This window comes from Symphalangus syndactylus, chromosome 9 (genome assembly GCF_028878055.3).
Source record: "Symphalangus syndactylus isolate Jambi chromosome 9, NHGRI_mSymSyn1-v2.1_pri, whole genome shotgun sequence".
Classification (NCBI taxonomy): domain Eukaryota; kingdom Metazoa; phylum Chordata; class Mammalia; order Primates; family Hylobatidae; genus Symphalangus; species Symphalangus syndactylus.
The window spans coordinates 39,507,956-39,524,916 of NC_072431.2; the positions used below are offsets into that span (position 1 = coordinate 39,507,956).

A 16,961-nucleotide genomic window follows, 5' to 3' on the forward strand; every position below is an offset into this window, starting at 1 on the left:
CCCAGCTAGAAACTCCTCTTTTCTACTCAATTGTTACTTTGCCATAGCTTGCAATGGCACATATACAATGTCACGAATTTGCTAATCAAAATCACATTATTGTCACTGACTCATTTTCTAAGAATACAAATGATTTCATTTCAGTTGTCTCCAATTGGATGTATCCCTCAACACAGTCAGTTCTTAATATGTTTTTTTTTTAAAACTCTGCTCAGTTTTACTATGTCCTTCTAGGATTTCCTCACAGTAGTGACTTTTCCTTAATTACATTAACAATTCAGTTTCATATTATGATTTGCTTTCCCACAAATAGAGGAAAAGTGATTTTGAACACAAACTAGCCAAAGTTTTTAAACAATAGATTAAACTTGGCCGGGCAGGGTGGCTCACGCCTGTAATCCCAGCACTTTGAGAGGCTGAGGCGGATGGAGCACCTGAGGTCAGGAGTTCGATACCAGCCTGTCCAAGATGGTGAAACCCTGTCTCTACTAAAACCACAAAAATTAGTCAGACATAGTTGTGCACTCCTGTAATCCTAGCTACTCGAGAAGCTGAGGCATGAGAATTGCTTGAACCCAGGAGGCAGAGGTTGCAGTGAGCCGAGATTGTGCCACTGCACTCCAGCCTGGGCAACAGAGCAAGACTCTGCCTCAAACAAACAAAGAACAACCAACATAAACAAACAAAAATAGATTAAACTTCTGCTAAATTCCCTGTGAAGCCCAGTTATTCTTTTTATTGGAAGGGAGAACATTATACCAAGTGGCTGAAACATGAATACTATGCATAAAACTCACAGGTTCAGTTTTTTTTTTTTGAATAGGCAAAATGTTACATGTGGACTTAATGCTAACAGTATCTGTAACAATATCAAGCTTTGACAAGAAACAAAAAAAGTGCATGCAAAATATTGTGTCAACACCTCTTAAAATGGGTAGTAATTTCTAGTAATAATTTAGCAACTTACTTAGATGAGAGGGAGAAAAGCTCACCTTGCTAAAGTCAACAGTGCTGTTTTCTCTGCTAACATCATTTTTATTTTCAACACAGGCTGGAGCAGACTGAGGAGAAACAACCTGACCTGCTAAAAGAGATTGTTGTGACAGAATACAAACAATTACTTACATAGTTGTAGACATACTGAGTGAAATAGGCACTTCAGCTAAACTAGACTAACAGGTTTCTTAATGAATTTATGATGTAAGCATGAAGGGTCAATATAAATAAATCTATATTAATACAAACATTCTTATCAGTTACAGGTAGAAATGGGAGAATTCAGTAAAAAATTAAACCAATTTTCAGATAAAAACTTTAAAAGATTATTTTCAATAAGGATTATCTACAAAATATGTAAATGTTACCAGGATTTTGAAGCATCATTGATTTCTAGATTCCAACCAAAACTAATGATATATATAAAAAGACAAGATAGACATCTGTTAAGATGTAAGCTCAGCCTGAAGAATTTAAAATGTAAAGCATTAAAAAGGATGGATATTTATCTGAAAATTACACAGTATATTTTTGGGTTCTATTGCATCTTAAAAAGCCAAGCCAATGAAAAAAATTTCTTTGGCCATAACTCATACAGTTTTCTATATAAGGGGGTTCAGTTAGAAATACCTTTATTTCACACAGTATGAACACAATGGATATGATTTTATGCCTCTGACTATTCTATTATATAAGCATACTGATACTAGTCTGTGACATGAGAAAAGATAAAAACTTGAATTGTATTAGTTTTGCGTTAACACTGAACTAAAACATAATTATCTTGCAGTTCTTTTCCCTATTGTAGGGAAGATGATGAGAGTTAAGTGGATAGTAGCGCTGGGAGTGTGGCAATGGCTAGAAAAGGTTAAATTCCATCATTCACTAAATATGAAACATTGTTTGCAGTAAGTCATATGAAATTTGTTCATAGTTAGCAATGCAATGAAAATTAAACATCTCCCCATCTTTATTTTTTTTCTGTGAAATGAATAATGACAACTCAACTTTGATGCCTTGCCCATATTTATGATAATAACTCAATGACTCAAAATACTGCTTTTATTCACGTCAGTTGTAGATGTTAGAAATACTCTCTCTGTCTGGCTCTTCTCTCTACCTACCTAAATCCCAATTTTATTCTAACTTCACCTTTAGTGTCATCTCTAATCACTTCAGTCTCTGACTGAAATTCTCCTAACTCCCAGTGTAAATGTAAAAAAACCCCACAAAAACCCTTTCCCTTAAATTCTCTCCTGAAAGCCCACTTATTCTTTGTTACCTAGAAATTACCAACTGTGATCAAAAATACTAATTATTTACTTTCAAATATTACTATAAGTTTGCTTTTTGGACTAGTAAGCCTCTCGAGCAGGAGTCATTTATTAATAGGATTAATTTTATGGTTTAAAGTTGTTATAATGCCAGAAAGTAATAGGCCTAATATTCTTCTAGAACTTAAGGATTTCACTACTTTCATTAAAAAATGTAAAAGAATATATTTGGAGAAGATGAAAATAAAATGACTTTTTAAAATGAGTTCACCTCAAACCATATTCACAAATTCTGAGTATAGCATATTCTAGGGAAATATATAAACTTCAGATAAATGTCATACAAGCTACGTAAATTATTCTCATTCTCCCATTTCTAACCACAATGTGCAGCTATGACTGTGAACTGTTCATTAGCAGCCATTCAATTTACCATTCTCAAAATAACTGTAGTTTTAAAAAAACCTTTTACATAATGCATTTGTGCTACCAACAGATGTCTTCAATCACCAGTTTCACATCATTTCTCCATATTTTAATGAGTTAGAACATTAGATATATTTAAAACTAAATTTATTGAATGTTCTGTAAAATTGAGTGGTGAAATTCAAGTCACGGATAAATTAAATAAACGCATACCTGCTTTCTTATAATTCATTTCGTGTGGTATAAATCTACATGGAAGAACAATTATTTAGTTCTATCACCAGACACATACAAAACAAGTCAACCCAGTGCAAAGTCATTAACTTTGAAGAGATTAAATTTTGAATTGGATAGAAAATATGCGGAGCTTAAAATTTGAAGAAATTGAATACCTTATGTTTTCATTTGTATACTTTAAGCAGAGCATTTCATAAATTACCTTCATCTCAGGCAGTATGTTTAAAATATTAACACTTGTATTTCTCCTTGTAAATAATTATAGTAATTAATAATTAATATTTTATGTAATATAATAAGTAATATATTTTGAGATTTATTGTTGTATGCTATTCTTGTTCTAAAACAAGAACAATTTTATAAAATATTACTTTATAAGGTTGATAATGAAGAAGGGATTTAGAAACAATTTTTTATAAATATTTTAAGTGATGTTGATAATGACCTAGTTGAGAGTTTAACTAGCAGCAGACACATCAGATGACAGTAAACTTCTTGCTAGTCCTAGAGTCTAGATATGTCTATAGAATGCACACTAATATAAAGAGCCATAAAAACTACTAGCCTATGACATAGACATAAAGACTACAAATTGTATCTCTTTTATATTTCAGAGCAGTACTTAAATGATAAGAGTTAATATTCATAGTTAAATATATTTAATCACATCAAAAGTCCTGTGAAGTTTAAATAGCACCTCAAATCTTGTTATTATTTCTTGTCTATTTTTTCTAAAAATGTAAGTTAATTTGTTAAAGTTGAAACAATATACATTAAATGTGTATATCCTCAAGGCAGTTTTCACAACTTGGTAGTATATAGAACAATGTATAGATACTATTTAAAAATTAAGCTAACAAGTTTGATTTGGGTTATTTTGAAAAAACAGAAGTCTTTTAAGAAGCTTAACATTTTATTTGCTGTATATATAAAACTAATATTCAAGCATGAATTATAGTATATAGAACTAATTGAAACCTCATAAATTAAAAATGATTTTATAGTTCTATTATCAATTGTAATCATTGTTTAAATATATTTTTCTTTATGCCAATTATTTAGTTTATGCCAATTATTACCATCTTTCAAAAGAAGATGATGGATTAAATTTCAAAATTAATTTCATTAACTGAAATACTATTACATAAGAAGAATCAATAAATTCAGATTTTGGAAAGGCATCCCTTATTTTCTTGCTGATGTCTAAGGCAATAGTGGTTCACAGAATGACAATTTTCAGGTACAGAATTTTACCTTCAGCCAGAAGTAAATATTTTCCTAATAGAATAACAAAGAATTTGCTAGGATATTTTTCCCTCATGGAAAAAAATTAGTATAAGTTTTGAATTTAGCACTCATATATGTGTGGAAGCTTTATGAATGCTAATTGTATACTGTAATTTTTTTAAGGTGCTATACCACAGTACTTACAAACAAATGCTTTTTACCTGTTTCTTTATATTACCTTTGTCCACTGATCACTACCCATATTATTTCCTATAAATGAATGTCACTGCAATGTTTAATTATTTCTGTTTTTATAATACCTAGATAATTCTGAGGCATGAGGATGACTATGAAAAACGACACTGAGTAATCTTATTGTATTCACGATAAGTTATTAAAAAACTGATGAAAAGCAGATATCACTAAGGTTAACTGATATCTGTGACTATTTAAATGTAAGTGGAAACATTTGAGAAACCTAATATCTCCTCTGCTATTTATTAAATACATTTTTATGACCTGTTAAGCTCAAGAGTTCTTCACCTTAAATCAAAATTTCTAATATTTATTTGACATCTTACCAATTAAGATTTATATTATATAGTATTCATATTAACACCTGTTTGAATTACTTTTCTTTGAGTTATGAATTCATTTTTTTCCTCTGAGTTTTCATGTAGGGATCATATGTGTCAGATAAAAAGTTATTATAGACCATGAATTTTTCTAGGGCAAATTATAATAGATATGGGGCTAGCATAGGAGAAAACTGGGAGTATTTCGAGTAAATACTAACTAGAAAAATGAGGCTGTTTTTCTGCTTGTTACACCATAAATTTTTCACTAAGTGTATTGTGAGACTGGCAAAGTCAGTTTCTTTATCATAAAGTTGTGGGGAAAGAACATGAGATTAAATCAAAAGTACTATTGCATGACTTTAAGTAATAGCAGTATTATTAAAGCACCTCGTTACTGGAAAAAAAGGCATATTCTCAAAAACCCCATTGAGTACTATATTAACTCATTTGTTTTTAGCTATAGTTTTCTTGTTCTTTAAGTATGCACATATGTATTATAAAACAGCAGCTTAGTAACTTTTAAATTTATAGTTGGCCAAATTCATATCAATAATATATTGCATAAATGTATCATTATTTTATACTGCTTAATCCACTATAAATCACATGCACTAGAAGGAAACTGGGATGAAGACATGGAGGTACATTACTATTAACCTAGAGACCAAGCTGGTTTACACTACCTCAGAAACCTTCAACGCATTTAGAGTACCCAAAGGGTAGGAGATGAGGGAGGTACAGAGATGAGATGAGCCTGTTAGAGACAGACACAAGACAGAGCAAAGTAAAAAAATATAAGGATGAATGACAAAGTTACATACATGTGTAACAATACATTTATTCATGGGAATAGAAAACATGAAGAAAGAAGGGCTAAATACTTAGAAAATGTTGATTAGGTGAGCTACACTTCAAAAACACGAAAAGTATGCAAACAATTAAACTTGGAGAAAAATTAGTATGCCTGAAAATAATTAATGCAATATAAGAAATAACAAATTCAAACACATCGTACTAGAATTATGTTCGCTCTTAAAATCTAGTCTTGACATTCCAAAACCGTAATGACAATATAGCCTCTGGGCAGGCCCATCAGTTGCGTCAACAATGTCATTTTGATTTTCTTGGAAGGGTGGAAGGGTGGAAAATATCATATTTATTAAACAATGTTTATTTAATATACACAAATCTTGTAATAAGTTTTCTCTCAAGCAGTCTTAAGAATTACTATTCTAGCTTTATTTTTACTTCAAAGGCAGAACATTATGAGGGATACATTTTAAACCCTGGATATCTTATTTATGAGACCATTGTATTAAAAAAGCAAGAAAGCATATAAATATCTAAATACGTAAAGACAGCATGCATCTGAAAATTAAAAGTACAGCATTTGTAAAAGAAGTAACTATAATGTAATATATCTGATTTCCAAAACCATAAATAAATATTATGCACAACACATATGTGTACATTGCTTTAAGGGCTGAAATCTACCCAGGCCTAATGAATGAACTTTATGTCACATGCTCCCAAATCTAACTGTTTTTCAGTAACCTATGGCATTGAACAGTAGTTAGAGACTTTCTGCACTGTAACTCCTTTTGAGATCCTAAATAAAAGGTACAACTGGAAAATATTCAGATTCAGAGAGACAAAAGATATGTGAAGGAAAACAAACAGAGTTAGAAATTATTAGTAAAGGATAGAGCAGAATAAAGACACACTATACTTAAGAAAACTAATAATCCTGAATTATCTTCAAAAATATAAAAATTATCATAAGGATAATAATATTTTATAATAGATTTATAATCCCAATGTCTCAAAAGGTAATTGAATACATGACCTAAATGATAAATACAGATACTGATAAAATTTGCCTTCTAGATCACTTAACACAAAAGTTTTATTTTTAGTTTTAGAAAATCTTTCTAATTCAAATAATTATTTTAATATTTTCAATATATTTATTTTGAGTGCTTTACCACCCATACCCTTTTCAGGGTACTAATGTCAAAGTAGATATTATTTTTCTATTATTTTTGCTGTTGTTTTGCCAAATGTAACTGTCACTTTTTATTGAAACATCAGAATCAGACATTTAATTCTCACAGTTTTGATGCTTAATGAAAAGTGAAAGTTAAACACAGCATGGTGGCATTAAAAATGCATGGTGAATCCATAGCACCCTTCACATTAGCCCTGAAGAGAATGCAGAATACCAAGAAAAAAATTATTCAAACGAGTGAACTAGTGTGTTTAGAGATGAGATTGACAAATTATCACAAATCATTAAAAAAGGAATGGACAAAGAATGGTAGACTTGGGAAGGAGAAGAGAAAGGAAATGAACTATTTTATTAATCTAATCTTTAAAACGGGGAAGATCCCATTTGAAATACAGTGTCTGAATGTTTAACCCCGGAGAGTACTAACAAGGTAACATGCTCAAGACACAAGTCAATTAAGGAAGTAGAAACTTTATTCTATATGACTCTTTCAGGCTTATCTACATAAGCTTCAATTTGTTTTTGAGATAATTTCAGCACGTTAAACAAGAAATGGGGACTTATTTCTACCACTATGCTTAGGGAGGAAAATGTGTTCTGTTTTAAAGTTTCTAGAAAAATCTTTGCCCTATTTAATTTCTATTCTATAATATATTTTTTTAAAAAGTCAATCTTTTTGCATAATGGATTTTACTAAGGAGATTTTAAAAATTAATAGTATTACCTTTACTTTTTTTGATGTTTTGAAATCCTTTTTCATCTCTCTGAACTGTTGCACAAAAATTTAAATCTTGATTGCATATTTAAAACAGAATGTCCAATTTACATTTATGGCTATTAATTTCAATTTGTTTATATATCTAGAGTTTGTCAGGCTTTAGAGTTCATAAGTAGATTAAGAACCTTAGTAGTAAAGGTCTTTCGTACTTTTTTTCACTTTTGGGTAGGAGATTTACTTCTAAATTGGTGAAGTCTATACATATTTTCAGAATTCTCAACACACATAATTATGCAAAGTGTGTGAGGAAGCAAAACAGAGTCATAAGGAGGTGTTATAAGCTTAGGCTTAGAAAACCACTTCTGACAGCATACTCTACAACAATACTTAATTGGGTATGTGAATCTTATTAGAAATGTTTCCAAGTTTTTATTGCCCTTACGTATGCCTCAAAAAGATTTGTATGTGTTCAGATAAAGGCTGATTGTACAGATGGTGACAGAATCACTTTAGAACCACTCAGATTCTGATTTTCGGGAAGACTAAACCATTTCTTAAATAAGACAAAAAGCAGGCTCTCAGAAAACCTTGCGACTATATGTAGATTTGTGATTCACAGTTATAATTCTATCATCTCTTCTCATGTTTAATAGAAGTTTAAAGCAGTAACAAACAGTATGTCTAGATCTGCATATTACAATAAATCATTGCTCTAATACTATAGTCTCTTACCTCAAAATAATGCAATGAAATTATTGTTATAGTAAACATTATCTCCAATGAAATTTAAGGTATAAATTTTAACTAATTCAAAATGCAAGATCCTTGCCTCTTTGAAGAAACATACCTCTTTCTTAAAGACATATATCTTATTATCTGATTTCTAGCAAAAGTTATGAAGGCAAAAGTTCATTTTTATAAAATACGCATGCATCCTTAGAAACTTAATTCTTGGGTATATTTTAATAAAGTTTTTGGAATCATGTAGACATAAGCCCATAGCCAAAATTAGTAAATAACTAAGTCTGTTTTAACTTTACCATACGAAATAAATACTAGCATTATAAGCATAACAAAAGCACTATATTTGTAATACATCTCTTAGAATATAAAAGCCTCAAGTTTTGTTATCTTATGTATCACATATTTTAAAGCAAATTGTGATTTAGAATATAAATATGTTTTAAATATATGATTTGATTCAAAGCAAGTTATGTCTCCTCAGAATGTTCAGTGGAATCTACAAACACAAGTTGGTATTTACGATAAAGTATTCCTAATAATTTTATTGAACTTAATGTGTGCACATCTATAGACTCTTTTATGTAACAAAAATGACTTATATTCAGTCACTGAAAAGTCCTAAAAATCAAATGAGTATTTCAAAAATGATTTTGTCATTAAGAACTGGTTCTACGTTCTGAGACAAAATTACATCTAATCATCTTTATCTATTTAATAAAGCATTGACTCTATATGTTTATGTATATTTGATTCAGTAGTATGAAAATTGATTAATATGAAGCAAATCTGGAGAAAACTAATTTTCATACATTTTATTTAAGGCATCTCTGAAACTTGAAAATAAGGGTGAGATTACATGATATTTCATGCTGTCATTCCATGTGCTTTCATCCATTCGTGGAAATCAGTCTTTCCAGTAAAGCATTTGAAAGTACTTTTCATTAATTTTTATCTTTTAGAACTGGAAACTTTTTTTTTTTTTTTTGAGACAGAGTCTCGCTCTGTCACCCAGGCTGGAGTGCACCGGCGCGATCTCGGCTCACTGCAGTCTCCGCCACCCAGGTTCACGCCCTTCTCCTGCCTCAGTCTCCCGAGTAGCTGGGACTACAGGCGCCCACCACCACGCCCGGTTAATTTTTTTGTATTTTTATTAGAAACGGGGTTTCACCGTGTTAGCCAGGATGTTCTCCAACTCCTGACCTCATGATCCGCCCGCCTTGGCCTCCCAAAGTGCTGGGATTTCAGGCGTGAGCCACCGCACCCGGCCTAGAACTGGAAACTTTTAAAGCTGATAGAAGTTTAACAAATTCATATCATCTTCATGGTAACTTCATTTTCTTTCATGAGACTAACAGAAAGGATGGATGATAACAGGAGATTTCTAAGCAACTTCCTTATTGCAAATGATCCGGGTTAAATAAATGCAAGGAGAGAACAAAAAATACAGGAAAGATAAAATAGTCTGAAGCATAAATCATAGTAAGTCGATTGCTAGGAAACAATGGTGGTCATCTATGTTGGTTTATGAAGATGGTAAGTGGGGTGGCTCCATGGATGTTGAAGATGCCGCATTACAAACAGCAATGAGCCCTTGAACCGGAATCAGCCATAATGTATGTAAAGCCACAAAAAATGCACTGGCTGGTCTTTTCAATCACTTTCTCTAATGGAATTTGTTAACTATGAGCAACATGAACCCAATATCTTTTTTCCACAAACACTAGATGATGATCATAATTCCTTTAAACTAAAAGACCATCTATGGCATAAGTCAAAGCCCTGCATTACATTTTTAAGCTACAGGACACAGACTAGGACCTTATTTGGTATGCCACAGATGCTCTGTTTATGTTTTCTGCAGCCAAATCTAAAAGATTTTTTTATTAAATATTAGTTTTCTTTGCATTTTTTCCTGAACCTTTCAGGAAACTTAAGTTCTTTTCTAAAATTTTACAATTTGATGCTTGATAATAAGAATATATACTCATGTGAAAAGAATTCTATAATCTGTACTTCAAAAAATCATTTTCAAATAAAATAAGTTTTAAAAGATTTAGAAGCACTTTGATATGTCAGAGACCTAAAGTAGACATAAAGAGCACAATGAACAAACATTTACCATTTTTGTCCATGGAATTTGGTTCTGACTGTTTCTTGCCAATATCAGCAAAGGAACGAACAATGGGAATCCTGTTGGTAAGTTTTTTCTGATTCTGATGATGATGCTGTTTCATCAATGCCTCATGGACCCTGTGGCGTACATCTTCGTTCAGCTGACCTGAGCTCACTTGTTGGTCAAGAACCATATCTGAAGAGAAAAGGCCGGAAGAAGATGAACACAGCTTTCCTCTAGAACATGTGCCAGCCGTGAACCACTGAGTCCAAATATGCAAGCCCTAAACAATATCATTCATCTTGAAATAGAAATAACTTCTTTAAAAAATCTCTAAGCATGTTGTTATAAACGGAAATTTATCTTCCATTGTAGAAATGTTGCACAAGAAAGATTTGGACAAATTTTCATTATAAACCATTCTATTTTAAATACATAATGCTTATGAAGTACATAATTCTTATGAAGTATTATTTTTCAAATGGGAATAGTTGCATTGAGAAGAAAGTTCTTTATTTCTTCATTATTCACACTGATGGGAGGAATAGCTGTAGAGATAATATCAAAATTCATAATGTGCTTGAATTTGAAAATTCGTAATGTGTTTGAATTCACAATTCATAATGTATTTGAATTTGAAAATTGGTTTTATACTTATATTTTAAAATTTTTCCCATTTTCTAGTACAGACTAATTTCCTTGTTTCCTCATTAAGTGAACAAACGTCTATCTGTGAAAATCTGATGCAAAGAGGCCTATGAAGTGATATAGTTACTGAATTTGGAGAGTAAACAATTCAGTTTCATATGGATAGAAAATCAGCCCTTTCTCAAACTTTCCTGGAAACACACTCCCTTGAGAATGTTAGATTAAAAAGATATTCTATACCTGCAAAACAAAGACTGGAAGGTGAGATTTCAGAAGTCTATAATTAAGCAGATTATTTACCATACACTGTATCAAAAATGTCAATAAAGTACATAAGTAAAGGTATTTTAAGTTTCTTAGTGATATAAAGATCACATCAATGGATGTTTGTGTAATCTGCTTTCTGATTATCAAATATTAACTCTAATTGTTTTTCAGGCATTAACATCTTATGTAAAGCAGATCACAATGAGCTGCCTTCCACTGCCTTTTTGAATACAGTAAAGGTTTGAAAGTTAGCAGAATGCTGCCTTACCAACAATGTTTTCCTTCAGTGTGAAATGGAAATGAACTAGGGGACAGATTTGGGCCACTTTATGACATTCTAGCTAGACAACTTTGCAAAGTTGAATAACCTCAGTGTCCTTATTTGTAAAATGGAGATAATAATATCTATATCATATATTGGTGCCAAGACTAATGACATAAGGCACCTGATGCACTGATTGGAATATTGAGGCTATCAGTAAATATTTCCCAGAAAAAGATTTTCTTTGTAATTTTCATTATGTAGATTATGGGTTCCTGGTTTGAAATTTGTGGTGGTTTCAATATATTCATATTTTATAACAGCTTATCAAGTAGAGAAAAAGCTGGGCTTATCAATAGCAGAAAACCCAAATTAAACTACCTAAAACAATTTTATTGGCTCACATAATAGAAAGATCAAAGTTAAGTTGGCTCTAATTCTGCTTCTCCATGATTTTGTTAACTTCCTCCTCCTCTAGGGTAAGCTTTAACCTCAGGCTGATTTTCCTTATGGTCATAAGGTGGCTTCCAGCAGCAACAACGAAACACATATTTTTATTCATATCCAGTGAGAAATATATTTTTTGTGTGACTTTCTCTTAGATTAGTTATTTTTCACCTGGCCAGGGAAAATTATCCTAAGTCTAACTGACACAGCCCTGCCCACCTTGAACCAATCACTGGCAAAGGAGATGGTATTCATATGACTGACAGACTAATCAAGAACTGCGCTTCACTCTAGAGTTAATTCTCTAAACCAGAGATGGACAAGCTCTTTTTGTCCAGAGCCAGATAACAAATATTTTAGGCATTGTAGGCCATATGATCTCTGTCACAAATACTGAATTCTGCCTTTGTAGCAGGAAAGCAGCCACAGGCAACATGTACACAAATGAGCCTGGTTATGCTTCAGTGAAACTTTTTTATGGATGCTGAAACTTGAATTTCATATAATATTCACATCACAACATATTAACTTATTTTTTATTATTTTTCAACCATTTAAAATATAATCACCATTCTTAGCTCAAATGCCCTACAAAATCCGGCAGTTGGCCATATTTGGCACATGGGATATAGTGTGCTCTATCATTTTTGTGTGTACAATGGAAAGAGATAGAATGAATATTTGGAAGTCACCCATAATATATACCTGGAATGTTTGAAAGTCAGCCACTATAATTACCTCAAAGGTCCCTTCCAATTCTGAAAATGTATGATACTATAGAATAATATTTAAATCTATTTTTCAGTTCTTTGGAGATCAGTAGTTATAATACCCCTGGGTTAATCTGAAATAAAGGAAATAATAAATTGTCAACATATATGACATTACACTGAAACCTTGCTAAGATGGAAAAATGTATATAAAATATGCATATACTTCAGAATGGAAGTTGTAAAGTAGGTTATTAGAATACCAATATGATATTATTGTAAGGCAGTTCCAAATATAAGCCATGATATGAATTCACAGTTCAATATTCTAGTCAGAATCAAAAGTAACCACATAATAAACCCTTCATATGTTTATGATTTTAAATTTCTGTTGAAGCATAATGTTTCCAGGCTCGAACACTACAAAAGCCATAGGTCACTATCTTCACAGTTTTTCAAAGATAAGATTTTTATTTGAAACAGTTATGTAAGGAAAAGTAAATATTAAAAAACACACTCATGTGTTCATTAGTTACAGAGAAATACACAGCAAACTTCTTCAAAGTATAACTGTATCAAATTATATCTTACTTGTCTGGAAAAAATTACTCATTTTGCTTAAGAATATAACTTATACTAGGGTGACATTTAAGTACCAAAAGGAATCTGAATTAGTAATCACTTACATTGTTCTTTTCACCACTACAATATATATTAGTATTAACTCGAAAAGTGTGAAAGAATAACGGACCATGATGACTGGGTCCAGAGTGAAGTCCTGCAATCTCAGCAAGCTATTATGCCTACATAACACAGTCTATTCTGCCCCAGGATCTGGGTGATAAGAGAAAAATCAAGAAAAAAAAAAAGGACAAATAGGTCATACCCTGCTAACACTAAGCAGACTCTAGAAAAACTAGTAGCACTTTGAGACCATACTGGCCAACATGGTGAATTCCCGTCTCTACTAAAAATACAAAAAAATTAGCTGGGCATGGTGCCATGTGCCTGTAGTCCCAGGTACTCAGGAGATTGAGGCAGGAGAATTGCTTGAACCCAGGAGGCGCGGGTTGCAGTGAGCTGAGGTCGCACCACTGCACTCCAGCCTGGCGAAAGGGCAAGACTTCGTCTAAAAAAAAAAAAAAAAAAAAAAAAGAAAAGATAAACTAGTAGCACTTGCGGAAAAAGACCTCAGAAAAATGAAAAGTTGTTTCTCATCCTATCAGGTAACTATTTTATCATAATGTATCTTCAATGAAAGCCCCTAGAGGCTATGACATTTCGCAGATTTTATATAAATCTCTGCCTTTTTGAAGATCACCATATCAATGCTTTGAAAACCCATTGTCTTAACTTTAAAAGATATTGGGAGAGCTGGGGGGGAATATGATATGAAGTTCCTAAATTCCATGGTTTGGTTGCCAGCACTAACAGGGATGTGCGTACTAAAGATGTAAACTATAATAAAATACTTACTTTTCAGACCAAGGATTGTCACAGTATAGGCATGTTAAAAAATATATGGTTATTCCTATACTCCCAACTCTACAGATTACATTCAGTGGAGCAAACTGTAGACTCTTCCTTCAATTAAAGATTTTAAACAACAAAGGTTGTTTAAATGAGTTGGGAGCTATGATTGATAATCTGCCCATGGTACCAACTTTGGTTTGGTTTTAATTTCTTCCTAACTCTCATTGACAGAATTAGGTTAAAGTATACACACACTGCAGAGAGGATATTTCCATGATTAATCTTTATAATGCTTAATTTCAAAGAGATTAACATAGACCATAAAATTCCCTGTAATTTATATGAATATAATTCAGAAGCATATTCAATATAATTAATCTCCATATCAGAGTAAATTGTGGTAAGAAGATATATCTGGAGAATTTTGGATTTGAAAAGGTTAAGTAATATTTTGAAGGATAAAGTTTAAATTTATTGAGTTTCCTGAAACATTGGGAAACAGATATTTTAAATTAACTTTAGCCAAAAGAAAAATCCTACTTTAATTATATTAGAAATTTTGACAGATATGCCAGATACAAATGGGATTTTCTCCTACTAAGTCTACAAAAATCTCTTAAGGAATTATCTGAGTCTGTTAAAAACATATCAAAACATTGATATAAAAATCCTTGATCATTACAAAACAATGTCTGGGTCATATTCATCTAGTAGGAAATGTCTGAAAAACATCAATACTGCAAAGCCTGTGTATTCACAAGGTACTAGGGATTAGAACCCTTAAAGGTAAACTCTTACACTTAGCTTTTGTAAAACTGAAACTAGTGATTAATGTATGTGAATTATGACTAACAGAGAAAAATCATGATAAATAAGAACTGAGGACAAAGTTTCAGAGATGATTGTTAATCACTATGGCCACAAATGATCATGAAACAGAATAAAACAAAAATTATGGTTGGGCACAGTGACTCATGCCTGTAATCCTAGCACTTTGGGAAGCTGAGGCAGGTGGATCGATTGAACTCAAGAGTTCAAGACCAGCCTGGGCAACATAGTGAGACCCCATCCCCAAAAATTATGATTATAGGTTAATAAAAAAAGTATTTCCATTTCTGCAAAGGTCATCTTTGATAAAGAACTTTCTATTTATCTGTTTATGGTGAAATAGTCTCTCTCCTACTTTATATGTTGCTATGATAATAAAACATAATTATGTGAAAATACTTTGCAAAGTTAGAAGTCTTAAAAACGGAAAGCATGCTTATTTATTACAAACTTAGTAATGCAGCTCAATTTTTATAAAACGAAAATAGGAGAAGTAGAAAATAAGAAAATAATTACTAACTATAGAGAGAAATATTTTAATGAGATTATATTGAGGGGATAAATAAGTAACTTTTAAATTTAGTCAAATTATAGCTATCAATGAGAGGAAATCTCAGTAATGATTGTAAAGGAATCTAAGGTAATAATGATCAACACAAATATTTGTAATCATTTTTCTTTGTGATGTTAGCATTAAACCACTGACATATTCTAAATGTCATTTTACAGGCTGTTCTACCCTGAAAAATGGGACATTCAGGTTAGGCTACTTCAAAGTCAGAAAGATACACACTAATTAGAAGAGCAGAAAGAATACTAAAAAGCTATTTAGGGTATCAAGACGTCAACTGAACTACTTTCACTGTAAGGATAGATTTAGAGAATGTAATTTGATTGAAAAGGCTAGATTTAACTCAGTTAACCTTAACATATTCTACAGAATTGAGCTTGGAAGACAGGGACAGAGTTAGGAAAAAGTCGCATAATTTTGGACAATGAAAGTGAACTAAAGTGATAAAATGAAGTGTTTTAGTCAAATTACTGGGAGAAAATTTCTTCATAGGAATAACTTTCCGAGGAAAGCATTAGAAATTACATAATTTAAGAAATGTGAAGACTGGTAAAAGTATAAAGGGTATGTTCTGAAGCTAATTTTGCCGGGTGGTAGAATGTGACAGTTTCGTTTCCCATTTCAAAATGTATTTGGACTAATCTATTCTTAAAGGTAGTGCCATCATCGATTTAAGCAGCAGAAATAAACCCGTTAGAGCAAGGCCTTTAACCTTTTAAATCTTAGTTTCTTTCTTTATTAAATAAGGATAACAATAATAACACCAAGAACCAGGTTTGAGTATTAAAAAGATAATTACAAACTTAAGAGCTTCCCATACTTCAAAGTACTGTGAAAAGCCCAGCTGTCTCATTCCTAATTTAAATATAAAAATGTTTATTGGGTATTAGCAAGATCATATAATGTAAAGCTAAGAAACTGAGCTGGATAGCTAACTATTTCGGCATTCTTAGGGAGTTTGCTTATTTCTGAGTTAATCATTTTCTCCATTTTCTCTTGATTCAGTGCAACTACAGTAGCCTGGATATTTCTGAAAATTATACATACATGTTTAACTTCATAAAGTATTTCAGGCTCTAGCTATGTAACTTAAAGAATAATCTCTTTACAGGTGTTACATGAAACAGAAGAGGACCGCTTATCTTTCCTGTTTGGGGCAGTGTGGTGTGTGTGTGTGTGTGCGTGCGTGTGCGCTCACGTGTGTGTGTGTGTTTTAGTATTTTTGGAGTTTTTGCTTAATATTTCAAGCCATAGTATCTTTCAGTACTTACTTTTCTTTTCACACATACTGCAATGCCTATCGGCACCAATGACTAAATCAATAATTTTGAAGGTGATAAATGTGCCATCAAAATTTGGGTGACATTCACTTCAAGACATTTCTTTTTCTTCAGACAGCAGTTGCAGTGTAATAGAAAAAACACGTAGGCTTAA

The 16,961-nt window shown here is 31.9% G+C and overlaps 1 protein-coding gene across 10 annotated transcripts in view; it reads right to left on the reverse strand.

Annotated features, from left to right (window-relative positions):
* SLC4A10 (solute carrier family 4 member 10) overlaps window positions 1–16,961 on the reverse strand; it is a 448,737-nt gene that overhangs the window by 191,357 nt on the left and 240,419 nt on the right. For 8 of the 10 annotated variants that reach the window (XM_063609461.1, XM_063609460.1, XM_063609457.1 and 5 more), the window contains 2 exons: window positions 10,328–10,516; window positions 993–1,084 (listed from right to left, as the gene is read on the reverse strand). In XM_063609461.1, the coding sequence (XP_063465531.1) occupies window positions 993–1,084; window positions 10,328–10,516 (281 nt within the window). The remainder of the gene's footprint in view (window positions 1–992; window positions 1,085–10,327; window positions 10,517–16,961) is intronic. The other 2 variants (XM_063609464.1, XM_063609458.1) reach the window with 1 other exon arrangement.